This window comes from Pseudonaja textilis, chromosome 1, assembly GCF_049901715.1.
Source record: "Pseudonaja textilis isolate UNSWEBS1 chromosome 1, rPseTex1.2, whole genome shotgun sequence".
In the NCBI taxonomy this organism is placed as follows: Eukaryota; Metazoa; Chordata; class Lepidosauria; order Squamata; family Elapidae; genus Pseudonaja; species Pseudonaja textilis.
In genome coordinates, this window is record NC_141990.1 from 251,473,319 (window position 1) to 251,495,990 (window position 22,672).

The 22,672-nt window shown below is 33.9% G+C and overlaps 1 protein-coding gene across 2 annotated transcripts in view; it reads right to left on the bottom strand.

The window, feature by feature from the left end:
- Positions 1–22,672, bottom strand: part of NELL1 (neural EGFL like 1) — a 566,467-nt gene that overhangs the window by 162,023 nt on the left and 381,772 nt on the right. For both annotated transcript variants that reach the window (XM_087921258.1, XM_087921259.1), the window contains exon 14: positions 9,682–9,804. In XM_087921258.1, coding sequence (XP_087777384.1) covers positions 9,682–9,804 — 123 coding nt within the window. The remainder of the gene's footprint in view (positions 1–9,681; positions 9,805–22,672) is intronic.

The window sequence follows — 22,672 nt, forward strand, 5'->3', positions numbered from 1 at the left end:
AATAGCAAATAGACACAGTGCTCACATTAAATCTGTCACAATCGTACACACACACACACACACACACAAGCTTTTGCAAACAATTGTGCCTGAATAAATACATGCATAGTGCTTTTCATACAAATGAAAAATCTTCAGCTTAGCAAAACATTTAAGATATTAGAAAAATATATAAATTTCTGCCTTAAATTATATAGCATTAAAATTAAAATTAAATGGACATCGGGGAAGCATCTTTATCTTTCTAGTTTCTATGATTATGAATATCATCCAGCACTGAGTTAAAAGCCATGAAATATTTCTGTAATATTGTTTTATTCACAGAGATGTTACTGACAGTTTATGTACACAGAGACTTGATGTATGTGAATTTTCTTCTTTTTTTTGTAATTTACACAGTAACAATTTTTAATGTTTTCTAGTTCTTATCTATTTAGGAAAAGATAATATTTTCTGGTATTTAGATAACATTTATAAGGAAGTTATAAAGAATCATGAACATATATGATGTGGTAAAAAAACTAGAAATATGCAAAACTTTTCATTCTGAAATGTCTTGAGTACAAAACTTCATGAAACTTTGCAAACATCCTTTTCAAGTGCAAAAGTATTGTTTTGAATGGGGAAGCAGTTAGTTTTGAATATTTTGGATGTGTTTTGATCAGTTTTAGCAAGCTGTTTGAAAGAAAATCTGTTGCATGCCTCTTCCAAAAACACTTGATTAAAAAAAAAACAATATTTAACTGATTATTTGCAAGTAAACTGAGTATACTTTGAAAATGCAAATGATGGGAACCAATAATACTGTTCAGACCACTTAAGATCTGAACATTGAGGCATATAATTCAATAAAACAGTTTGTTAAGCTATGGGAATGCAGAATAGTAATAGTACCTGAATACCATACACACTGTACAAGTTACTGCAACTTAAGTTGAAGTTCTGACAATGTGTTCTCACCTCTGCATATATCTTTTTGATTTAAATTGCAAGATTCATTGGCCATTGGCTACCTAGGCACTCCAAAATAAAAATGCTTTTGTTACTACCTCTACCTTTCTAGCAGGTTTGTAGTTACTTTCTGAGTTCAATTCTCTTAAGATTAGATTGCTAGAAAAATAGATAATTGAAGCATTTGAGAAAGCTTCAGCAGGACATAATGCAATTATTTTATATGAAAAGAATATCATTTCCTTTTAATATTTTTATATTGGTTTATCAGTTAGCCAAACACTCCTATTTTCAGTTGTAGCATTTTTCTAATATCCCAATTTCAGATAGTTTATAATTGACAAACCTTTTTCAGGATGATGAAAGGTAAAATGCAGAAAATTATAACATCAATTCATTTTTATCCTCATCAGTAGTAACAGCCAGAATGAGTTCGTGCAGAATGAAAAATAGTATTTTATTCATAGATTACTATTTATCACTTAATAATTAGTGATGGAAAAATGAGGGACTGTATTGAGAAAGATGTACAGAGGTAAAGTCTTAAACAGAATTAATTCTAGAAAAACACATTTCTTTTTTCTAGCTAATGAACTAATAATTTGCCAACCTTTCCCACATTAGATGTTAGAGTCAGAGCTGGAAAAGATATCCACTGCAGAGATGGGGGATGATAAATATATCTTGCTGGCTCCAGTGATTGAAATATTCAAAAGTACTTCAAGATATGCTGGAAGTTGATATGGAATAGTTGAAAGCACTCTCTCCTAGATTGAAAATACTCGAGCAACCTAAATCACAGCCTAATCTCTACTAGAACTGAATGTACCTGTTTTTCCCTGACTTTTCCCTTATGCCAAAAGAGAATCACAGATATTCCCAGTGCCATTCATTAACAGAGCTATTGTATATGTCTCCTTAGAAATATATCCCACTGAGTTCTATGGGACTTACTTCCAAGTGAGTATATAGAATTGAATAGCTATAATTTAAATAGTTGCAAGTCACTTCTAGAGAATGTATTGTACTTCATGTTAGGCCTCTTGGGTTATTCTTTTGTTTTCAGAATAACAATGTTATATAGCAGTAGAAAAAAGAATATAAATGTTATTGGGGCCAAAGAAAAAAAATGGAAAAAAATAACTGGAATGTTTCTATTCTATAAAGCTGTTACACCTACTCTACAACAATAAAATTGCATAGCTAGCATTCTTATATATTATATTATATATATATATATATATATATATATATATAATATATAATATATAATATATAATATATAATATATAATATATAATATATAATATATAATATAATATAATATAATATATATATATATATATATATATATATATATATATATATATATATATATATATATATATATATATATGGCATTCAGCTCTGTTCGGGTATTTTCCCACATCATTGTGGTTGTGCTTTTAAAATTGTAGCGACGTTTCAGCAGAATCTCATCTGCCATCATCAGGCTTCTGTAACAAAGCTGAATGCCATACATGTAAGTACCCGCGAAAACTTAAGAATATATATATAATTTATATATATTTTTAATTTTTAATTTATATTATATATTATATAATTTATAATTTATAATAATTTATAATTTATATATAGTATAATACATATATATTATATAATTTATATAAAAATATTTAAATAATTCTTATAGTTAGCATTAGTTCCTTGAGTGCCTAAATTACTGCATCAAAGCTTTAAATTGGCATTTGCTCCAGATGAATTTGTACCCAGAATTGCATTAGCGTTCTTTTTGAGGTAAGTTGCATTCATCGAAAAATAATGCTGTATTGATTCTAGAAAATATTTAGTAAAACTTTTAGTCTCACAAGACACTGTCAAGTACTTTTTATATTTTTATATATCTCATTGTTTGTAAATATCCTCTAAGCTTGAAATAAATTTTATTTCCCTAAAAAAAAAGAATTAAAATTAAAACAAGAGAAAAGCCAGAAAAGGATAGATAGGGTTGAGGCATTCAAATAAAATACCTCTTCCAGAGCTCAAAAGATATATAGGTTTCATTTGGAGAAATGAATTCAAAGGGAGAGAAATTGGGAAAAGACATGTATAAATGATAACTAAGGAGGTTTTTTTTTTTCCAAAGTTTTGTTTTAGGTTATGTATTTTGTGTGCTTATAACTGATTGAGAATTACTAAAACTTTGATAGAAAGAAATATAATTGAATAAAAGTGAAGGGAGAAATAATGAGAAATTTGGAAAAGATATATATGTGTAAATGGAAATGTGATAATGTGGAACTATGTTTTAAAAAAAATAATGCTTTATTTGCCTTGTTAAAATTTATAAGTAATTCTTAGAAAGGAGGTTTTATATTTTTATGTGTTATGTTTTGTTTGTCTTCAAAAATCAATAAAACTTGTTCTTAAAAAAAAAGATATATAGGTGTCCCTCTCCAGAACACTAGAGATTTTACAAAGAAATGTAAAAAGTAATTATAAATGTTAAAGTCAAATTTATATACAATAACTCACTTGCTCTCTTAAAGTACAAGTATTAGACAAGCAAATGGGGAACAAGCTTGTAAATATAGAATTCCTGAAATCAAGTAAAGATCTGATTATGGGCCTCCAGCTATTAATCTACCTGCACTTGATATCTATCCGTGAATGTCTAAAGGATGGAGATACAAGCCTATAATTGTATTACTAGATACAATGGGATGGGCAATGATTATGCAGATCAGGATTACGATGCATAAGCTAATTTCAGAGGAAAAACTGGATAGACCTCTATTTGAGTGTGTAAAAGAAAAAGAGTTTTTAAAAAAGAGATGACATATCCAAATAAGAAATAGCTTTAATGACAAACACTTAAAATATCAATAGTTTTGAATCTATAATTAATAATTTAATATGATTCTGCATTACATCCTACAACACCTTGAATCCCCAAATTCCCAAGCAAGGGTCTTCTTTGTAGACTTCAGTTCAGCATTCAAACCATCATTCCAGACATTCTTCTATTTTTTTATTTTATTTTTTTATTTTATTTTATTTTTTATTTTATTTTTTATTTTATTTTTATTTTATTTGGTTTGTCAATTGCTTACAAGATAATAGGTATAAGTAAAAACATAGTTATGAATACATGGATACATATAAGAAAAATAAAATAAACAATAGGACAGGGACGGTAGGCACATTGGTGCGCTTATGCATGTCCCCTACAGACGTCTTAGGAAAGGGGTGAGGTCAATAGTAGAAAGTCTAAGATTAAAGTTTTTGGGGTTTGGGGAAGAAACCACAGAGTCAGGTAGAGTATTCCAGACATTGACCACTTTGTTGCTGAAGTCGTATTTCCTGCAATCAAGTTTGATGCAATTAACCTTGAGTTTGTATCTATTGTTTGCTCTTGTGTTGTTATGGTTGAAGCTGAAGTATTCATTGACAGGTAGGACATTGCAATGTACGATTTTATATACTATACTTAGATCGGACTGAAGGCGGAGTAATTCTAGGTTTTTTTAGGTCTAGAATTTCAAGTCTGGTGGCATAAGGTATTCTACAATGAGTAGAGGAGTGGAGAATTCTTCTTGTGAAATATTTCTGGACTTTTTCTACTGTTTTAATATCAGATATGTAATGTGGGTTCCAGACTGATGAGCTGTGTTCAAATATTGGTTTAGCAAATGTTTTGTATGCTCTCGTTAGTAGTGTAATATTACCAGAGAAAAAGCTACGTAAGATTAGGTTAACAACTCTTAAAGCCTTTTTGGCTGTGTAGTTACAGTGGGCTGTAGCACTTAGATCATTAGAGATGAGTACTCTAAGATCCTTGACAGAGTTTGGATCATCAATAAGGTCTTGACTATTCAGCCTGTATTTTATTTTCTGATTTTTTTTTGCCAATATGTAAGATAGAGCATTTATTTGTTGAGATTTGAAGTTGCCATTTGTTTGACCATTCTGATACATAGTCAAGGTCTTTTTGAAGGGTAGCAGTGTTGTCTGTGGTGTTGAATAGCTTTACATCATCAGCGAAGAGAATGCAGTTGCTCTTGATATGATCACAGAGGTCATTTATGTAGAGTATGAAAAGAGTCGGTCCTAGAACACTGCCTTGGGGGACACTACTGTTGACAGGTAGAGAATTTGATAGGACACTCCCAATTTTGACCATTTGTTGTCTGTTTGAGAGGAATGCTTCTATCCAGTTATGCAGGTGTCCAGAGATACCGTAAGATTTTAGTTTTAGGAGTAGTTTGTAATGTACCACTGAATCAAAGGCTTTACAGAAGTCTATGTAGATTGCGTCTATTGCTTTGCCCTGATCGAGTTGTGTAGTCCATATGTTTTTGCAGTGTAAGAGTTGCAGATTGAAGGATAGTATTTTTCTGAAACCAAATGGTTTATTAGAAAGTAGGTTGTTTGTCTCTAACTGGAGGATAATGGATTGGTTAATAATTGATCCCATGACTTTACAGGTGACGCAGCATAAGGAGATTGGTCTGTAATTTTCAACTAGGCTGGGGTCTCCCTTTTTGAAGATGTGCATGACAGTAGCTTGTGACCATAGTTTTGGCAAGGACTTGGTCCTGAAAGATTTTTCGAAGATTATGCTCAGAGCTTCGGCTATGGCCTCTAAATTGAATTAAATTAGTTTAATTAAATTAAACTAAACCAACTAGAGGTACCTGAACACACTTGTAAGTGGATCATAAGCTTCCTAACAGACAGGAAGCAGCAGTTGAAGCTAGACAGAATCACATCTGATACCTGTACAATTAGCACAGGACCCCACCAAAACTGTGTGCTTTCTCTACTTTTCTTCTCCCTATATACGAATGACTGCATCTCAAATGATCCATCTGTTAAAATACTGAAGTTTTCAGATGACAGAACAGTGATTAGTCTCATTCGAATCCGCATACAGACAGGAAGTTGTACAACTTGCTTCGTGGTATAACCGGAACTATCTGGAACTGAACACACTCAAAACCATAGTCATGGTGGTAGACTTAGAAGAAATCCTCCCATACTACCACCTCTTACAATACTAAACAGCACAGTATCAACAATAGAGACCTTCAAATTTCTAAGTTCTATTATAAAATGGACACCTAACATCAAAAACATCATCAAAAAAGCACAACAAAGAATGTTCTTTCTGTGCCAACTTAGAAAGCTCAAACTGCCCAAGGAGCTGCTGACACAGTTCTACAGAGGAATTATTGAGTCTATCACCTGCACCTCTATAACTGTCTGGTTTGGTTCTGGCACCAGGACAGACACAGACTTCAGAGGATAATTGGGACTGCAGAAAAAACAATTACTACCAACCTCCCTTCCATCAAGGACCTGTATACTGCACGAGTCAAGAAGAGAGCTGTGAAAATATTTACAGACCCCTCACATCCTGGACATAAACTTTTTCAACTCCTTCCCTCAAAACGATGCTATAGAGCACTGCACACCAGAACAACTAGACACAAGAACTGTTTTTTCCCGAAAGCCATCACTCTGCTAAACAAATAATTCCCTCAACACTGTTCAACTATTTACAAAGTCTGCACTACTATTACTGTTAATCTGCTCATCACTCTTTATCACCCATCCCCTCCCACTTGTGACTGTATGACTGTAACTTTGTCGCTTGTATCCTTATGATTTATATTGACTATTTCCTAGTATAATTTGATTGCTTATTGTACCCTATGACTATCATTAAGTGTTGTACCTTATGATTTTTGACTCTTGACAAATGTATCTTTTCTTTTATGTATATTGAATGCATTTCCACCAAGACAAATTCCTTGTGTGTCCAATCACACTTGGCCAATAAAGAATTCTATTCTATAATAAAGAGGCTATACCTTTCCTAAGTGAAAAGTAGAATTACTGCATGTTTCTTTGAACGACATAAGCTAAACAGAAAAAGAAGCTCATGAAAAACAGAAATTCACATGAGTTTTATTTCACACATAGTTATTAATTCCATGTTATCCAATTATAGGATAGAAAAGAACAAACAAGAGCAAGCAACATCATTATGCTACAAATATAATTATAATAACAAATAAACTTAGTGAAATAATAACTCAATCCATTTAACTTCTGTATAGTTAGAAAAATTTGGGTTACTGGCTGAGACAGGCAAGAATAACATCTCAAAATGGTACTGCAATGTTGAACACAAACTTTTTAAAAAATATATCATAAACAGTATAAACTGTTCATAGACTTTTAAAATTTCTAGAATATTTGTGAGCATTTAATTTATGCCTGAATTGGTTGTATTATCAAAAATCTTCCTTTCTGGTGGCTACATTATCAGCATGCATGTAATTAATGTTCTATGTGGCACACATAATCAAATTATCTACGTTGTTTTCTTCAAAAAAATAGGAATTATAGAAAATTTTAAGTTACATTTCTTTGACACATCTAAAAATTATTTCTCTACCAAACCAACACTTGAGAAGATATGAAAAGTTGAGAAAAAACAACAATAAAGAAAAACTTAAAAAATAAGCCAAGAAATATAGGCTATTCAGCTATATGATTAAAAACAGCAGGCTGAACATTTTCTACAGTAAAATCAGAAAATAATATTTAAAGCCTGAAAGAACCAGTCTTAAGTGTCTCTGTAGAACATAATTATGAGTAGAAAGCTATCCTGATTTCTGTAGTAAGAGTTCCATGATCATGGAATATTAAAAAATATTCTGTACTGTAATCACCAGTCTAATATCTGTAACTGGTACATGATAGTATCATAACAACCACTAATAATAAAAAAACCAATAATTTTATTTGCTTATTTTATAGATTAAGCACTAGAATATTATATACAAGAGTGGTCCATGGTTTTTAGTGTCCCACTATTCATTTTCAGAATAGTGCTCATTAACTTAAACCTATATATTTTGCATTTGTGAAAAGAGGGCATCCAGCACCAGAAAAACAAATTGATGACTAGACTCAAAGGCAGCAGGCTATTCTAAAGACATTAAAGCCTGTGGTGAGAAGTTAAAAAAATGGATTAAAAAGTAACAGAAGATGGAAAAGGAAAAGGAACATCAGAAGCCATACAGTGACCTGTAACATTGCCCCAAAGCTTAATTTGGGGTACAAAAATTCCATCAACACACTAAAGATCAAATTGCACCAGAGTAAAGTAAGGATGGTAGCTGGGATATCCAAATTGAATTAACACACTAAAGATCAAATTGCACCAGAGTAAAGTAAGGTAGCTGGGATACCCAGAGTGGGTAGACTGTCTAGTATCAACCTTCAGGCTCCCAAGCTATTTTTATGCTAGCTCTGGTAGAGAAATCAAGCAGAATTTATAGCCCATTCCTACTCTGGAGAAAAACTGCCAAAATGAGCTTGCTAAATCTAGCAGCTGGCTGATTTCTAAAAAGAGTCTGATAGAAGAAGTGAATACAAACTTTGGTGATTTGGTTTTCTATTATTATTGGTGGTTTATTATATCACTTGAAATGTTATGGGGGAATTATTTTCTTAAGGCAATAGTACAAAAGTAACAAACAAAATAACAAGAGTAAGTAGCCTCATATTTATTTTATTTATTCAATAGATATTTGACCTATGCTCTGTATTTTGTTTTCCTAAACTGGAAAGTTTCTGGCTTCCTTAATAAATTTCTCTATGGACTGCTAGTGTGAGTAATTAATGCCAGCTTGTTCTAAAACAAACACTTTTTGCACCAAAAGGAATGATTCCTCCAGCTGTTTCTTATGGATATTCACCATAGCATCATTATAGATCTGGGTCTGAGAAGAGTTTAGTTATATACAGATGTTACCATGTTCTGTATGTATGAATGCCAATTTTGGATTATCTTGTGTCTGGAAAGTTGTGTCAGATTAGTTTTTTCTTTCTCATGTACTAATTATTATCAGGTTTTTAAATTTACTGTTAAGATTATTACCTTCAAACATGCTAATAAATAACCCAAGTGTATTGTTCCACTATTGTATGCTGTGCTTAAGGCTTTATGCCATGATTCCATGTCAATAGACATAGCTCAGAATATAGTCCGGATACGAGTTAATTGACAAAAATACATGATCGTATGGTTGGTCATTAATGACATATAGTTTGATGTAACCTTCCCTCATCTGGTGTCCTTTTCATGTTAGGATTATACATTCTACTTGCAATAGCAATGATATCTCTGAAATGCAGACTGCTAGCATTTTAGTGTACTGTAAAACAAACTGTGCCAAAGAATGAAATAATCACTGTCTCTCTGCCACTTTTCATATTCCCCGGCTTTTGGAAGCTTATTCTGCCACCAGAAAAAATAGTCCTCCTTTAAAAACCACATGTATCTTGTTTAAAAAGCAGTTACCCTCGCTTAAAAGCCATGTGCACCTAACCTAAAAGATAACAGGGGGAATCCATGATACCACAGTGCTTAAAAATGCAGTTTGTACAACAATGAAATGAGTTAATAAACTATGATAACTGGCAATAAGCACAAGAAGTAAACTGAAAGGATCTCAGAATATCTTTCCCCAGTAGCAAATTATGCATGAATCAATTTTCATAATGGCTGCAAATGCTGGAGTTGCCAGATGATAAATCAGAGTGGGAATTTGTAGCCCTACCCAGATCTCAAACTGCCTGAACTGAGGCAACTGTCAGAAAATATTAATAGCCTCAGCTCCTTTTATTAAGTTGTTAGTACAACAGACCCACCTCGGCAGATGGTCCCGTTCCCCACATATCCAGGTTTGCAGGTGCAACGATGTCCTCTGATTGTATTGGTACAGATTGCATTCTCATCACAGTTGTGCTGTCCACTGTCACATTCATCACGCTCTACCAAAAAAAAAAAAAAAATTGCAAGAAAATGTAAGGGAGAGGAAAGATAGAATAGATTTTCAGCTTGCTGATCTGACATTTCAAAAGTCATTTATAACTAATGACTCTATCGCTACGACAGTTGAACGGCACAAAAGAGACATTCAGTGGAGAAATCTGACATCAAGTCCATTTCAGGTTATGATTTATACCTGGTCATCTCATGTATTTGAGATAGGGAGAAAGACACTACCTGATAAAAGTATTAGCAAAGTAGAATTGAGTGGAAAAAAAATGTTGAATACTGAATTCTTTCCAAAGCATAATTCATGTTTGTTCTGATGCTACATGCTACTCATTAGATCAATTTAGAATAGCTGTCTAGGACACAACTTCGTATGCTGCATTTGGTTCCTGTTTAGAGTTAACAATATCATTTTTTTACCTATCTTTGGCAATAGAACTTGGTAGAGAACCTCAATTTTAAGTAGCATTGATATTTTATTTGATTCAATAAATTAGGAATAAATATAAATATGTTTCCTGAAGCTCAGATAAGGCCAACTATGCCAAAGAGATTTAAAGACAAATTAGGGAAGAGACACATCTTCTCACTCCATTTCAAAGTCTATGGAGTTTCTCAATCATCCAAGCCATGGTTGTTCCAAAGGTACTTTTTCAAGAGGCAACCAGACTTCCTGGTTTTTCTTTTAAGACATTTCAATTTTCATCCAAGAAGTTTCTTCAGCTGAAGAAGCTTCTTGGACAAGAAGCAAAACATCTGTAAAGAAAAAAAACAGAAGGTCCAGTTGCTTCTTGAAAAAGCATCTTTGGAACTCCATCTCAAGATAAACTTTCGTAAATTGGGCGGCTTAGTATATCTACCTTTTCTAATTACATCAACCATATTTTTAATAGGGGATACCAGATTACATATTACTGTAAAGACATACTTTATCTAGCAGCTTTATTCATTTTGCACCTTAATAAAAATGCAACTGTAGTACATTAAACTGGTACCACAGAAGGGAAGTTTTTCTGCTGCTTTCTCTACTGTGATTCCAAACCTCAGTGAATCTCCTTTGCCAACAAATTGCATTGTCAAAAATTAATCCATTCATTTCATGACCTGCTTTTGCATGTAAACTTACTGGTGCTGAAAGTCGAGCTGGCAGCAAGGAAAACAAATGAAAAAAGCCAATATTCCTTGCATCCTACTTTCTTTTCACTAAAGGGACACAAAAAAGGCATATCTATTTCCTGTCTTTAAAGACGGATAGTTTTAGTTGAAACCTAAAGCCCAAATCATTATGGCTTCATTTCCAATAAAACAGTATCAATTTTATTTACAGCTGGACTAAATATCCACTTTTTTATTTATACGGTATTGTATATATACCACCCAATTTCATGGACTCAAGGTGGTTTTCAAGAAACACATCATTCAAATATAAAGAGCTTAATAGAAAAGGGAGATGATACTTCTTAACTAATAACAATTATGGCAGCCTTACTACTATTAGCACTCAACGGTCTACAGAACAGTTTTAAGCATTTTCTAAAGACCAGGAGGTTAGGAGAAGCTTAAAACACAAAATGTTCCAAAGTATGAGGGCAGCAATTAAAAGTGTGCATTGCAGGCCCCTTCACACTTTGAGTGGTGGTTGGGATCCTTAGCAAACCTCTATGCTAGAATGCATAGGGTGAGTCAAATCTTAATGGTAGAGATGGCCTGGCAAGTACCAAGAGGCAAGCCATATAGAGCTTTAAATACAATATCCATGGTTTTGAATTGGATCCAGAAGTAACTTAGTAACCAGCACAGCAATCATAGCTCGGGCTTTACATAGCTCATCTTCTATTGTTGGTTAGCAGACTGCCCACTGTGCTTTGAACCAACTAAAGCTCCCAAGTTATTTTCAAAGGTATATTATGTGTTGTGTGACATGGCAGTTTAGACATTAGGTGATCAAAGCATGAGCCAATTGTCAGAACCACACTTCTCATTATTTCATACTGATCCAGACTTAATACTGTAGTATTCCTATAGCTGAGCCTATTGCCTTTCAAAATACATCTGCAGAACAATTATTATCTCAAAGCTAGTAGCCATTCTTGCTGACTTCCTCTTGAGGGCAGTTACAATTTCCCCTAGTGACTCACATTGCTTTGACTTTCATTCAGATTATGAATATCCATTTATTATGTGAATACTGTCAGCTTGGTAAGGATTCAGCAGATAGTAGCAGAGGGTTTAGAATATACATTATACAAGGGCGAGAATAAATGGCTTCAACTTTCCAGTTCAGGAAAGAAGATTAAGTGGAGCTATTAGAACAAGTTTAAAACTATATATATCAAATGCCTATCATGAAGAAGATATATTTTTTCTGCCTTGTCACTAGAAGAGCAACATGACACACCCCAAACTGAGGAATAACAGCTAGAGAAGAGGCAGGCCAAATATATGAAAGCAAGCCTCAAAGTTGTACCCCATGGACTAAGAACCAAGTGGCTGTTGGAACTGAAGGGATCTTTATTAACAGAGATTATTAGAGAAAGGCTTAGGGTATTTCTGTCTTTAGGTATGATATTGCAACAAAATGCTACAGCAGAACTCTAAAAGGAAGAGGGACGTGTCTCATTCAATTGTGTATTATGACTCAATTGCCATAGGAAATTTGAAAGGGTACATTATGAGATGGCAACCAAAATTATTTTCAGATCTGTAATGCCAAAAGCATTAGATAAAAAGTATGCAATTCACCATTCCTCCTGCGGGCACTTGTGGGCACTTAAGCAGCAAATTTCATTTACTTTGCAGTCAGTTCTTTTATATGTCTATCAATGCCCAGTTTAATACAGCAGTTATACATCAGGGGCATTCTACAGTCACGGTCTATCTGGATTACTTTTCATCAGAGGAAGAAAAGGCAAATGCCCAACAATCTCTAGCTAACTTAAAACAAACAGCAGGAAGGCCGACAATCTAGTTCTGGCTTTCACCAACCACCCAGTGCAGCAAATCACAGGCGATATCATTGATGTATTACATGATTTTCTCCCTCTTTTTCTTAAAATGTCCCCAATTTAGCTCACTGTTTGCTCACTATTATGGCCAAGCCAGGAAGCCAGAAGAGCTGAATGCATAGAATAGTTTGTCTTTTCAGTTAAGCTGAGACTCTTATGTAGACAGGACTAGTTGAGGAAAGGACTTCACTGGAAGAAAAGTGGAGGACCTTTAATGATACAACAATTCTAGTAGCAACAGGGAAGGAAAATATTTCAAAGAATCCAAGGTTGGCCTTTCCAAATTAAGACTGTACAGACAGACATCTCTGTCCGTTTATATCACAGATTGCTGGGCTTTGGTAAAACCATATATGAATAAACTACTACTGTCAGATCCATGAACTTGTCTTGGATTATTCATTTTGTTAATCAGAATAGCAATATGTCTTAAATTGTTCATCAGCTCTTCTTTCTCACTGGTTAATTAACAGGATTCAACTTTTTTGCTCAATGCAGGAGGAAAACTGATAAACAAAATATAGTCACCTTGCTCAGTCTTTCCCCCTTTTTCTATCTCTTTTATGCTCTCTTTTGTTAGAACTGTCTGTCTTATATCTCCCCTCACCCATTTTTTTTTTCAAAATAGGATTAACAATGCATTTGCTTCAGGAAGAAATCTCTTATGAAATGATATAGGAAACTCTATTTCTTCCTTTATCCTTACTCCCTCTCTCTCTTTTGGGCTATGCTTGGGCTTCTTTCCTTCTTTTCATCTCTATCTGTAACTAAAATCACTCAGACAAAAGGCAGAAAGGGGCAATCTAACTAGTTTTTTTTTTTTTTTGCTAATTCCATAGAAAAATCTCTTGAATCAGTTGAAATCAGAACCTGAAAGTGGACCATGTAGTCCTTAAGCAAGGATCTTTCACTGAAATGCAGCCCTAGGATTTACTAAAACTTGTTAAGAGCTGAACCAATCCCCTCCAGGGTGTTGCTTTATTAGACTTTGGAAGCACAGCCTTTTTATATCACTTTAGTAGCCTGGATATCTCCAAAAGATCATGGTTTCAGCAAATAAATGGGCAAACTCAACCAATAAGGAGTAGCAAAGTTGTTATTCAGGGACCATTTCCTTATCTTTCTTTCGATTCAACTATTGGAAGATTCATATAACATTGACCTTTGAGGGCCAGAATTATAACCACAAGTTAGAATTCCCCTCTTCTATTCAATTATCTCTATTTTATAGTCTATTCCCAATCAGATAAAACATTATATGTGCAAAAGGGCTATATGTATGTATTAATAACAGTGACTGTATACATACAATAGAACGATGACTGAGGAATCATAGTCTACGTATATTTTTTCATGAGTAAATCATTGTAAGGTAATCTATTTCAATGTTTTAAGATAATCTAAATAAGTTTTAGGTAGTCAATTTCATTTCAACTATTCCTATATTTCTGATCTTTATTTAAAATGATTATAAATCGAGGGAATCTGCACAACAGGACAATAATTGCACTAACTGTGTACTAATTTTTTTATGCTTTAAAACTGATCTACAACCTATATATCCATGTTTTCATACAGTTTTCTTCTAGGGTGTCTCAGTAACATATTGATCATCAAGCTCCTTAAAAATAAGGATAGTAACATTTTTTGAACTCTTAATTTACAATGAATACTTTCCCCAGATAACTTGTTCTTTTATAGTATTTTGCATCATATAAATTCATAGAATTCATCATAGATAAATATACAAAATTATCTGCTATAATGTACTACCAGTCAATGACTTGTTCAGCTTTAACCGCAACAATACAAGAGCACACAATAGATATAAACTCAATGTAAACCACTCCAAACTTGATTACAGAAAGTAGACTTCAGCAACAGAGTGGTCAATGTCTGGAACACACTACCTGTTCTGTTGTTACATCCTCAAACCCACACTCCTTTTCCCTCAAACTAACCACTATTGACCTCACCCCATTCCTAAGAGGTCTGTGAGGGGCATGCATAAGCACTCAGTGGTGCCTACCGTCCGTGTCCTGTTGTCCCCAATTATTCGTATTTATTTCCAGTATTGATACTTATGTTTATTCTTATTTCTATTATCTTGTAAGCAATTGACAAATCAGATCAAATCAATAAATAAAAATTAAAAATTAAATGAGCAATTTGTCCTTGATTTCAAAAATTTTGGGGTAGCCATCTCTCATAGCCACTTGTTCTTCTGGAATGATTTTTATCTCAGCTTGATCAGTATGACTTCTGAGACTCTTCAAAAACATTTTGATAACATGTCAAGAAAAGAATCCTCCATAATAATAACAATAATATCTATATACAATATTGATTTCTGTATAAATTGTTCACATATAGGATTCAACAATTCTTTAAAGTTCGAGACATTACATTCTAGCCATGCAATGTGATTAGTGTTTGACACAATCATGGATGAACATTCAGTTGTACACATACTAATTGAAATAGGATAATATCTGCTGACTCTACTCATGTACAAGCTTCCTTAAGCATATAATTAGCTGTAAGTATAGCAAGCATTTTGGCTGAAAGTCAAAACCACACTGAAGAATCGATATATGCATAGAAAGTCATTTTCTCAGAAGACATGAGAATAAAGTCATTGTTTTTTTAAAAAAGAACAATTTATATAAAAAACATCCCAGGAGTGCCTAGATTATCCTGGAAGAAACAATGTTCCAGGATAACAAAAGCATGATGATGATGGCAAGTTTCCTATTTCACAAAAGTCAGTGCAAATTGTCCATTGCTCCCTGCTTATTTTTAACCCATATTTTATATGATGCAAGCACTTGGCTACAGGATTCTATTTCAGAAGTCAATTATAAAGCTCATTACATCTACTGTACTTCTGTGAGCAATTATACTTGTCAATAACTATTCCTGCATAATGCAACATTAGAGTTTTATGAGACATTTCTGCAACTGAAGTATGAGTTGCTGCTTTATGGGACTGTGGCAGTGAGAGTGTTTGGAACATACTGCATAGCAAGTAGATAAGATTTTTAACATAATCTTGCTTGCAACTGCGCATGTCTGTTTGTTTGTTTGTATCTTACAATATTAATATTCAAGAAATAAAGAGCTAATTTGGTGTAGTACTTCAGGCATTAGGCTACAAATGAGAAAACCATGAGTCCTGGTCCTGTCTTAGATATGAGGAGAGCTGGGTGACATTCTCAGCCCTAGGAAGGAAGCAATGGCAAACCACTTTTGAAATCTTGCCCAAAACAACCTGCAGGAAGTTGTTACCCAGGCAGCTGCTGGAAATCAAGAGTGTCTTCAAGGTAGCCTCTTGAGAATAAATAAAACAGAACTTTGTGGTTTTCAACTGAAATTAGACTAATGATGGTAAAAAAATATGCAAAGCAGCAACAAACTGAAAAATCTTCATGAGTGCTAACGTCTTAAACATTCTGTAAATCTTTATGAATCATGTATTCTACAGTGGCAATAGTATTTAACTGTCTTCAAAATTGTTAAAAGTGAATGCCAATGGGGAGGCATAAGAAATAATTCAAGTAATGGTGTTATCTCATAGGAATTCAGTCTGATTTACAATCAGTCATGTATTATTTCAAAAGATTTTCCTAAATGTAAGCACAATGACAAAGCAATCAAAACTTCACAAAACTTTCAGGGAAATTTTAAAGAAACTCTAAAACAAGTAGGCATAAGTTATGTATGGCATCAGGAACAATTTATAGTAGAGAATTGATTGAGTTGGAGACAATCAGTTTTAATATGAATGAATTTTTTATGATTAACTATATTGCTGAGTCCAAGAAAAAGTAGTACAGTCCAGCAAGTGATGTATGACTAACCCTTATAGCTGATTGTGAGCTCTTTTTCCCCCTTATCTCTTTGCATATATAGTAGCTAATCCAGAAAATAAATGTAGTTAGGAAAGCAGATGCTGTAACTCTTGTTGCATTACCATAAGTACTATATATGATTCATATATTAAACCTAAAAAATTAGTATGCATTGGAGAAAATCCCATGCATTTCTGCAAGGCAGAACTATATGGAATTCTACCTAGTTCTTACTCAGCACTCTGAAAATTTGGGTGCTAGAACATCACCCAGTGACAATCCCCCTTACCCTTCTTGCCAAATCTTTAAGAGGGGAGGCATATTTGCAGACAAACAGTTCTTCTGGTTTGGGGTTTTTCGGCGATGGACTGAAATCCGTGATCGTCCACAGTTTCGATACATGTCGCCTCTGGAGCACCCTGATCCTTTGGATTCGGGGCTGAAGCCACCCCATAGAGGTGGCAAAGTGGGGAGAGACCACCAGCTGAGTCAAGGGGAGCCGCATCTCTTCTCCTCGGCTGGTCATTACTCCCTTTCCTGAAGGTGATTGCAGTGGTGGTGAGAAATGGCCACCTCAAAGAGGAACCCGACCGGACAAGAGTGAGCAGGAGAGAAGACAAAGGGGAGAGCTTGACAGACCCTGCTAAGCAGAGATAACATCTATGCAAGGTACCCTGGAACTAAAACTATTAAGAGTGTTATTCCTAAAAGAAAATTTTAAAAGTGGTGGAGAAAAAAAGGGAAAAGGAAAAAAGATTTTTTTTCTTTCTCACATGGACAGTTGCAATTGACCTTGAATGCTAAAAAGAAGAGATTTAAGTAAGAAATTTGTGTTCATTTACTTTGACACAAATAAGCTGAAATTAAAGTGTCAAAGGGAAAATAAAGACTTTCTGGATAGTCTAAAGCCTTCAAAAGGAGAAAAGTGGAGGAAGAAAGAAAGGGTGGAACTTGGAAACAACAGAGAGTCCCACCTGGAAATAAAAAGAATTAACTGTGAAATTTTAACAAGACTTCCAAAGGATATATTGTAACCGAAAGTTTGTTACAGGATAACAGAGCCCCTGGAAAGGGAAAGTGGAAAAAAGAAGCAAGAAGAAACCGTTTTGGATTTTTGGGTGATTTTTGGAATTTTGGGTGTTGGATTTTTAGTGATTTGAATTAAAATTAATTGGGTGGTTGTTTAAAAGTGCTTAAAATGACAGTACTCCTTGAGAAATTAAAAAAATTAAAAAAATTAAAGAGTTGCAAGAGGGACGAGGATCCTTTGGCTTCATACTTAAATTCTTAGAAATGGAGATTTTGAACTATGAAGAAAACATGATTGTATTCTGATTTTATTTAAATGGAAGGTGCAATCCACAGGGCAAAGAAGTCGAGATTGTTTAGCCCCAAACTACCACCACATAGATGCAAAAAAGAGAGGCACATGTAGATGTAAGCACACATCTAAAATGTATAGCTCAAGAAAACAAATATTTAAATATGATTACTTTAATTTATATTTTCCAAAAACATTTATTCTAATATTCTCCAGGATACTCTGTGTCTTGATTTGCTCTAATAATATTCTAATTTATTTTTTAATGTTTAAAGAGGGGACAAGGAGAATAGTAAAACATGTTTCACTTTTACATTTCTATAATATATTATTAGTTGGTTCAGTGTACATTATCTGTCACATTTTTGTTTTCAGAAAAAAAGCCATTTATTTTATCATTCCCTCCATGAAATCCCCCCCCATATCAATCTTAAATTGAAAATAAAATGTGTGTGCATATACAGCCTGGCATTCTATTTTCCTATTTGTAGTCTGAAAGAGTAAAGGAATCTAACAGATAAAATTCACCAAGGTAAATCAAAACAAAACAAACAAAAACACATTTCCCTCAGAGACCATAAGCTATTTTATACTCAGCTCTTCTCAAACTAGCTTTTAAACATGCGAGAGAAAGAAAAGTATCCCTTCTTTCCCCCATACTGTGTGGAAAATTTTTAAATTATTCTGAACTTCAAGATTTATTCTGGTGCACTATTTTATAAAGATCAGTAAAGGTCAGGCCTCCAGCTGAATTTTCATTCCAAATGGCACTTCATCCATTTCTAGATTTTGTAATGCAGTTACAGGTTACATTACAAAGTCTTTTTTCAAGTATTTATTTGCATTTATTCTTTTAGACTACATCAGCAAGATGATAGCTTCACACTAAATACTTTTTATTACTATTAATCCAATGACAACCTTCTGATTGGTGCTATTGTAGCAACAACCTACACCTAGCTCTCACAGCTAGAAGCCGGACCAAGAATATCAGTGATTCATGGTCTGCAGTGACAGGCCAGCCACTGTGAAGGAGAAAGCAAAGTTTACTTCCACAACCGGTTCAAGTATTGTTGTAACTGTTATAGAACTGGGTATATAGCATCCACATCTTTGAACAGATCAAATATCCCTGCTGCTTATTCAGGTTTGTGTGAAGTGTTTTTAATAGTGTTCCTTTGTTATTTAATACAGAGATATTTATGCATCCCTCTCTTTGTCTGGATGTCTCCTTAGTGATTATTGAGATGACAAATTGGTTCAGAATGTGGTGACTTGTGTTATTGGCAGGCTTGTGTTGTTGGCAGGCTTGCAGTATTCTGATCATTTCACAATAATTTTCTGGCCAAAAACTGTTTGCCAGTTGGTTCCCCTGTACAATTCAAGTACTAGTTTTAATTTACAAAGTCTTGTTATGTTTGGTACCTAGATACTGCCTTCAACCCAATTCAACTTATCTGAGATATTCTGAGGTAAGCTACTAGTAAGGGTCATTTCCCGGAACTGAAGAGGGCTGAGGTCTAGAGATATTATTTCTCTTTTTTCTCCATTACCCTCTCAACCCTCTGGAATGCCTAGATTAGTTCTGCCAGTAACAGCCTCCTAAAAACTAGGCCAAATCAAATTATTTCAGAGGGCTTGAAGAAGTTAATGATATAAAATGATATTCTTACTGTTTCATATTAATTTACTAGTATTTATTATGAACACTTAAATTTTGTGCTTCATAATTGCAAGACATTTTGACGCATTAAATAAATAAAAGTTGACAAGGAATGAGAGGTCATATCTGGGGCCTTCACTTGTTGGTGTGCCTCAACGATTCTCTCTCTTCTTAAATCTATATTTAGCTGTTCTGTGCAGTCATCCACCAGTCTGGAATCAATATGCTGATAATACCTAATTATACATCTCAACCCCAAGACAATTAAATGATATTGTTAGAGGCCCTGACTCTGTGCTGAGAGTTTATATGGGTCTCGATGGAGAGGAGCAGATTCAGGTTTCATTCTGACAAAACCATCTGTCTTTGTTTGTTTTATTTCCTCACCATAGCCCCATGTCAAAGGGATTTTCCATCTTTATTATTTAAAGAAGTTGCACTTTCCCATGAGAGACTATTGTACAATTGGGAGATCCTCTTGGACTTACAGCTACATAGACAAGTGTGCTCACAAGGTATTTTTCTGCAGTTCACCTTGCACAGCAGTTGTGCCCATTCCTGGACTTGTGAGGCTCTTCAAGCAATCCTTCATGCTTTAGTTACCTCTTCACTACATTATTGTAATAAACTCTATATGAAGTGGCCTTTGAAGACCACTTGGAAACTTCAGCTAATCCAGAATGGACAGTAAAGTTTACATTGCAGTATGTGCAGGTGTCCCCAATTCTTCACAAAGTGCACTAGTTGCCAGTTGACTTCTGGATGTAGTTTATGGTGCTACCTATTATCTATAAAGTCCTGCATCACATAGGCCTATTTACTTGAGAGATGACCTGTCTCCGTATATTTCTGTCCATCCAGTGAGATCAGAGTGGGCAAAGTCCAAGTTCCTTCAGTTAAGCAGTGTAATATTTGGACTTGGGAAGCTTGCTTTCTTGGTGATTGCTTCTTCTTCTTGATATATAAATAATATACCATATAAGTATTATTCTTTTGCCCAGTCTGAGACAGTGGACACACTCTTCTTGAAGCAATGGCAATGTGATCTGGTAGGGAATACATCTCTTTGTCATGGTCATACCACACCATGAATGAATGAATGAATGCAGCATTTGAATTGCTTCTCTGGTCTCTGCAAAATAACCACAAAGATTGGAGGAACTTTTTTCAATTCAGATGTATTACTAGAGCTGCTACATTTGTGGAAAGCAGGGGAGGAAGATTACAGACCTTTAGATTATCTCACCTCACCTCTGAACACAATTAGACATCACTCCTAAGTTGCTCTTAAATAAATGTGACTTGCTATGTGATAAAACTCCAAGGAAACTTTTTGTTCTGATTTTATGCAATAATTAAGAGTACATACAGACCTCTGATGACCCAAGAAAGCCTGGAATACAGAAAACTCCAATTTACAACTACTTAACACATGTATAATATATGCATTCTCTTTGCTCCACTGAGAACATTGTTGTCATCTGTATCTCCATGTATTTTTCTCCATGTACTTTTATTTATTATTTTAATTGAAAATATTTATAAACTATTACCAGTATCGGGACTTGTTCCCCTATAAATCTAATCTGTATACTCCATATAGAACTGACTGGCTGATACTGTTAATATGACAGATGTATTTAATTAGGTTATAAATAATCTTTTTAGCAGTTTGCAAACTTTTAAAATCACAAAATGTGTAATAAAAGTGATGTATTTCTGAATCTATACTGCATACTTATCCAAAATGAATAAAGTATAGATTTATTTTCTTACCTCCATTTTGCAGTTTAAAAATTATTTCAAGTGTGTCTTAATTTGCAGAAAATAAAATAGATTGCTTCATATGTACAATACAGCAGACACAGGTAAATTATTAGCAATTTCAATGACTTCTTTCTCGCCTACATTCTAAAATCTTCATAAATCTTCATTCTTTTTTAATGTTCTGTTCTACACATATGTAAACATTGAACATCAAGAGTGCGCAAGTACTTTTCAGTGAACAGTAGTCAGTAATGCTATATTAAAAACACGGAGTAGCTCTGTATGGCAACTATAAAACAAAACATTGAATTTCTTTCATTAGCATACATAACTTTGCATGTAATTCCAACTTCTCATTATAAAAACACATAATAGCTGTTCATTCCATATTACTTGTAAAATATAAACTTTGTAGTATGTATATAAATATAAACTATGTTACTTTGGTTGCTAAATGAATTGGATTGTTAGTATTTCATTTTCTACACTGTGTAACAAAACAAAATAAGAACTTTTTTTTCAAAATATACAAACATTTAGAGTTGCCCTTATATTTACATGGAAAAAAGCTTCTGTATAATGGCCTTTAATCTCTGACATCTTTACAGCATATATTAAGATACCAGATTAAGTATCTTCTCTTTACTAATATAAATGCTACTGATGCAGCTTAGTAATGTATTGTTTTTATTGTTGGTTTGTGACTTATTTCAGGTCTTTGGTTTTAACTTAGCTCATCCTTCAAACAGTCTCTAGATTATCATGCAATCCTTGTCTCTATGTGCAATTATCAGACAAAATGTGCCATCATCTAAAGAAAATATCAACATAACATATTCTCTGTCGGCACATTTAATTTCTTCAGGTTTTACCTCATGGTCATCCTCCAGTATTGAAGATAACGGTATGGTGAATCATTTTCATCAGATCCTTCTTTCCTTCCTTCCCTTCTTCCCTCCCTCCCTCCTACCTTGTTTATGTACTGCTTCATCCATCAAAGGAAAGCATTCAAAATATAATCCATTAATACTCTGTTGTCAGAGGTGTGTGTGTGTGTGTGTGTGTGTGTGTGTGTGTGTGTGTGGTGTTTTTATGGTTGATTTTTAAAATTATTTTTATTTTTTTTGCATTGAGGGATTTTGTAAAGATATTTCTTTAATTGAAATGTTGAAATAAAATTAGAAGAGTTCTTCCTTAAAAGGAAACTTACACATTGCTGATTTCTCCTACACATTATCCTCTGCATTTCTCTGT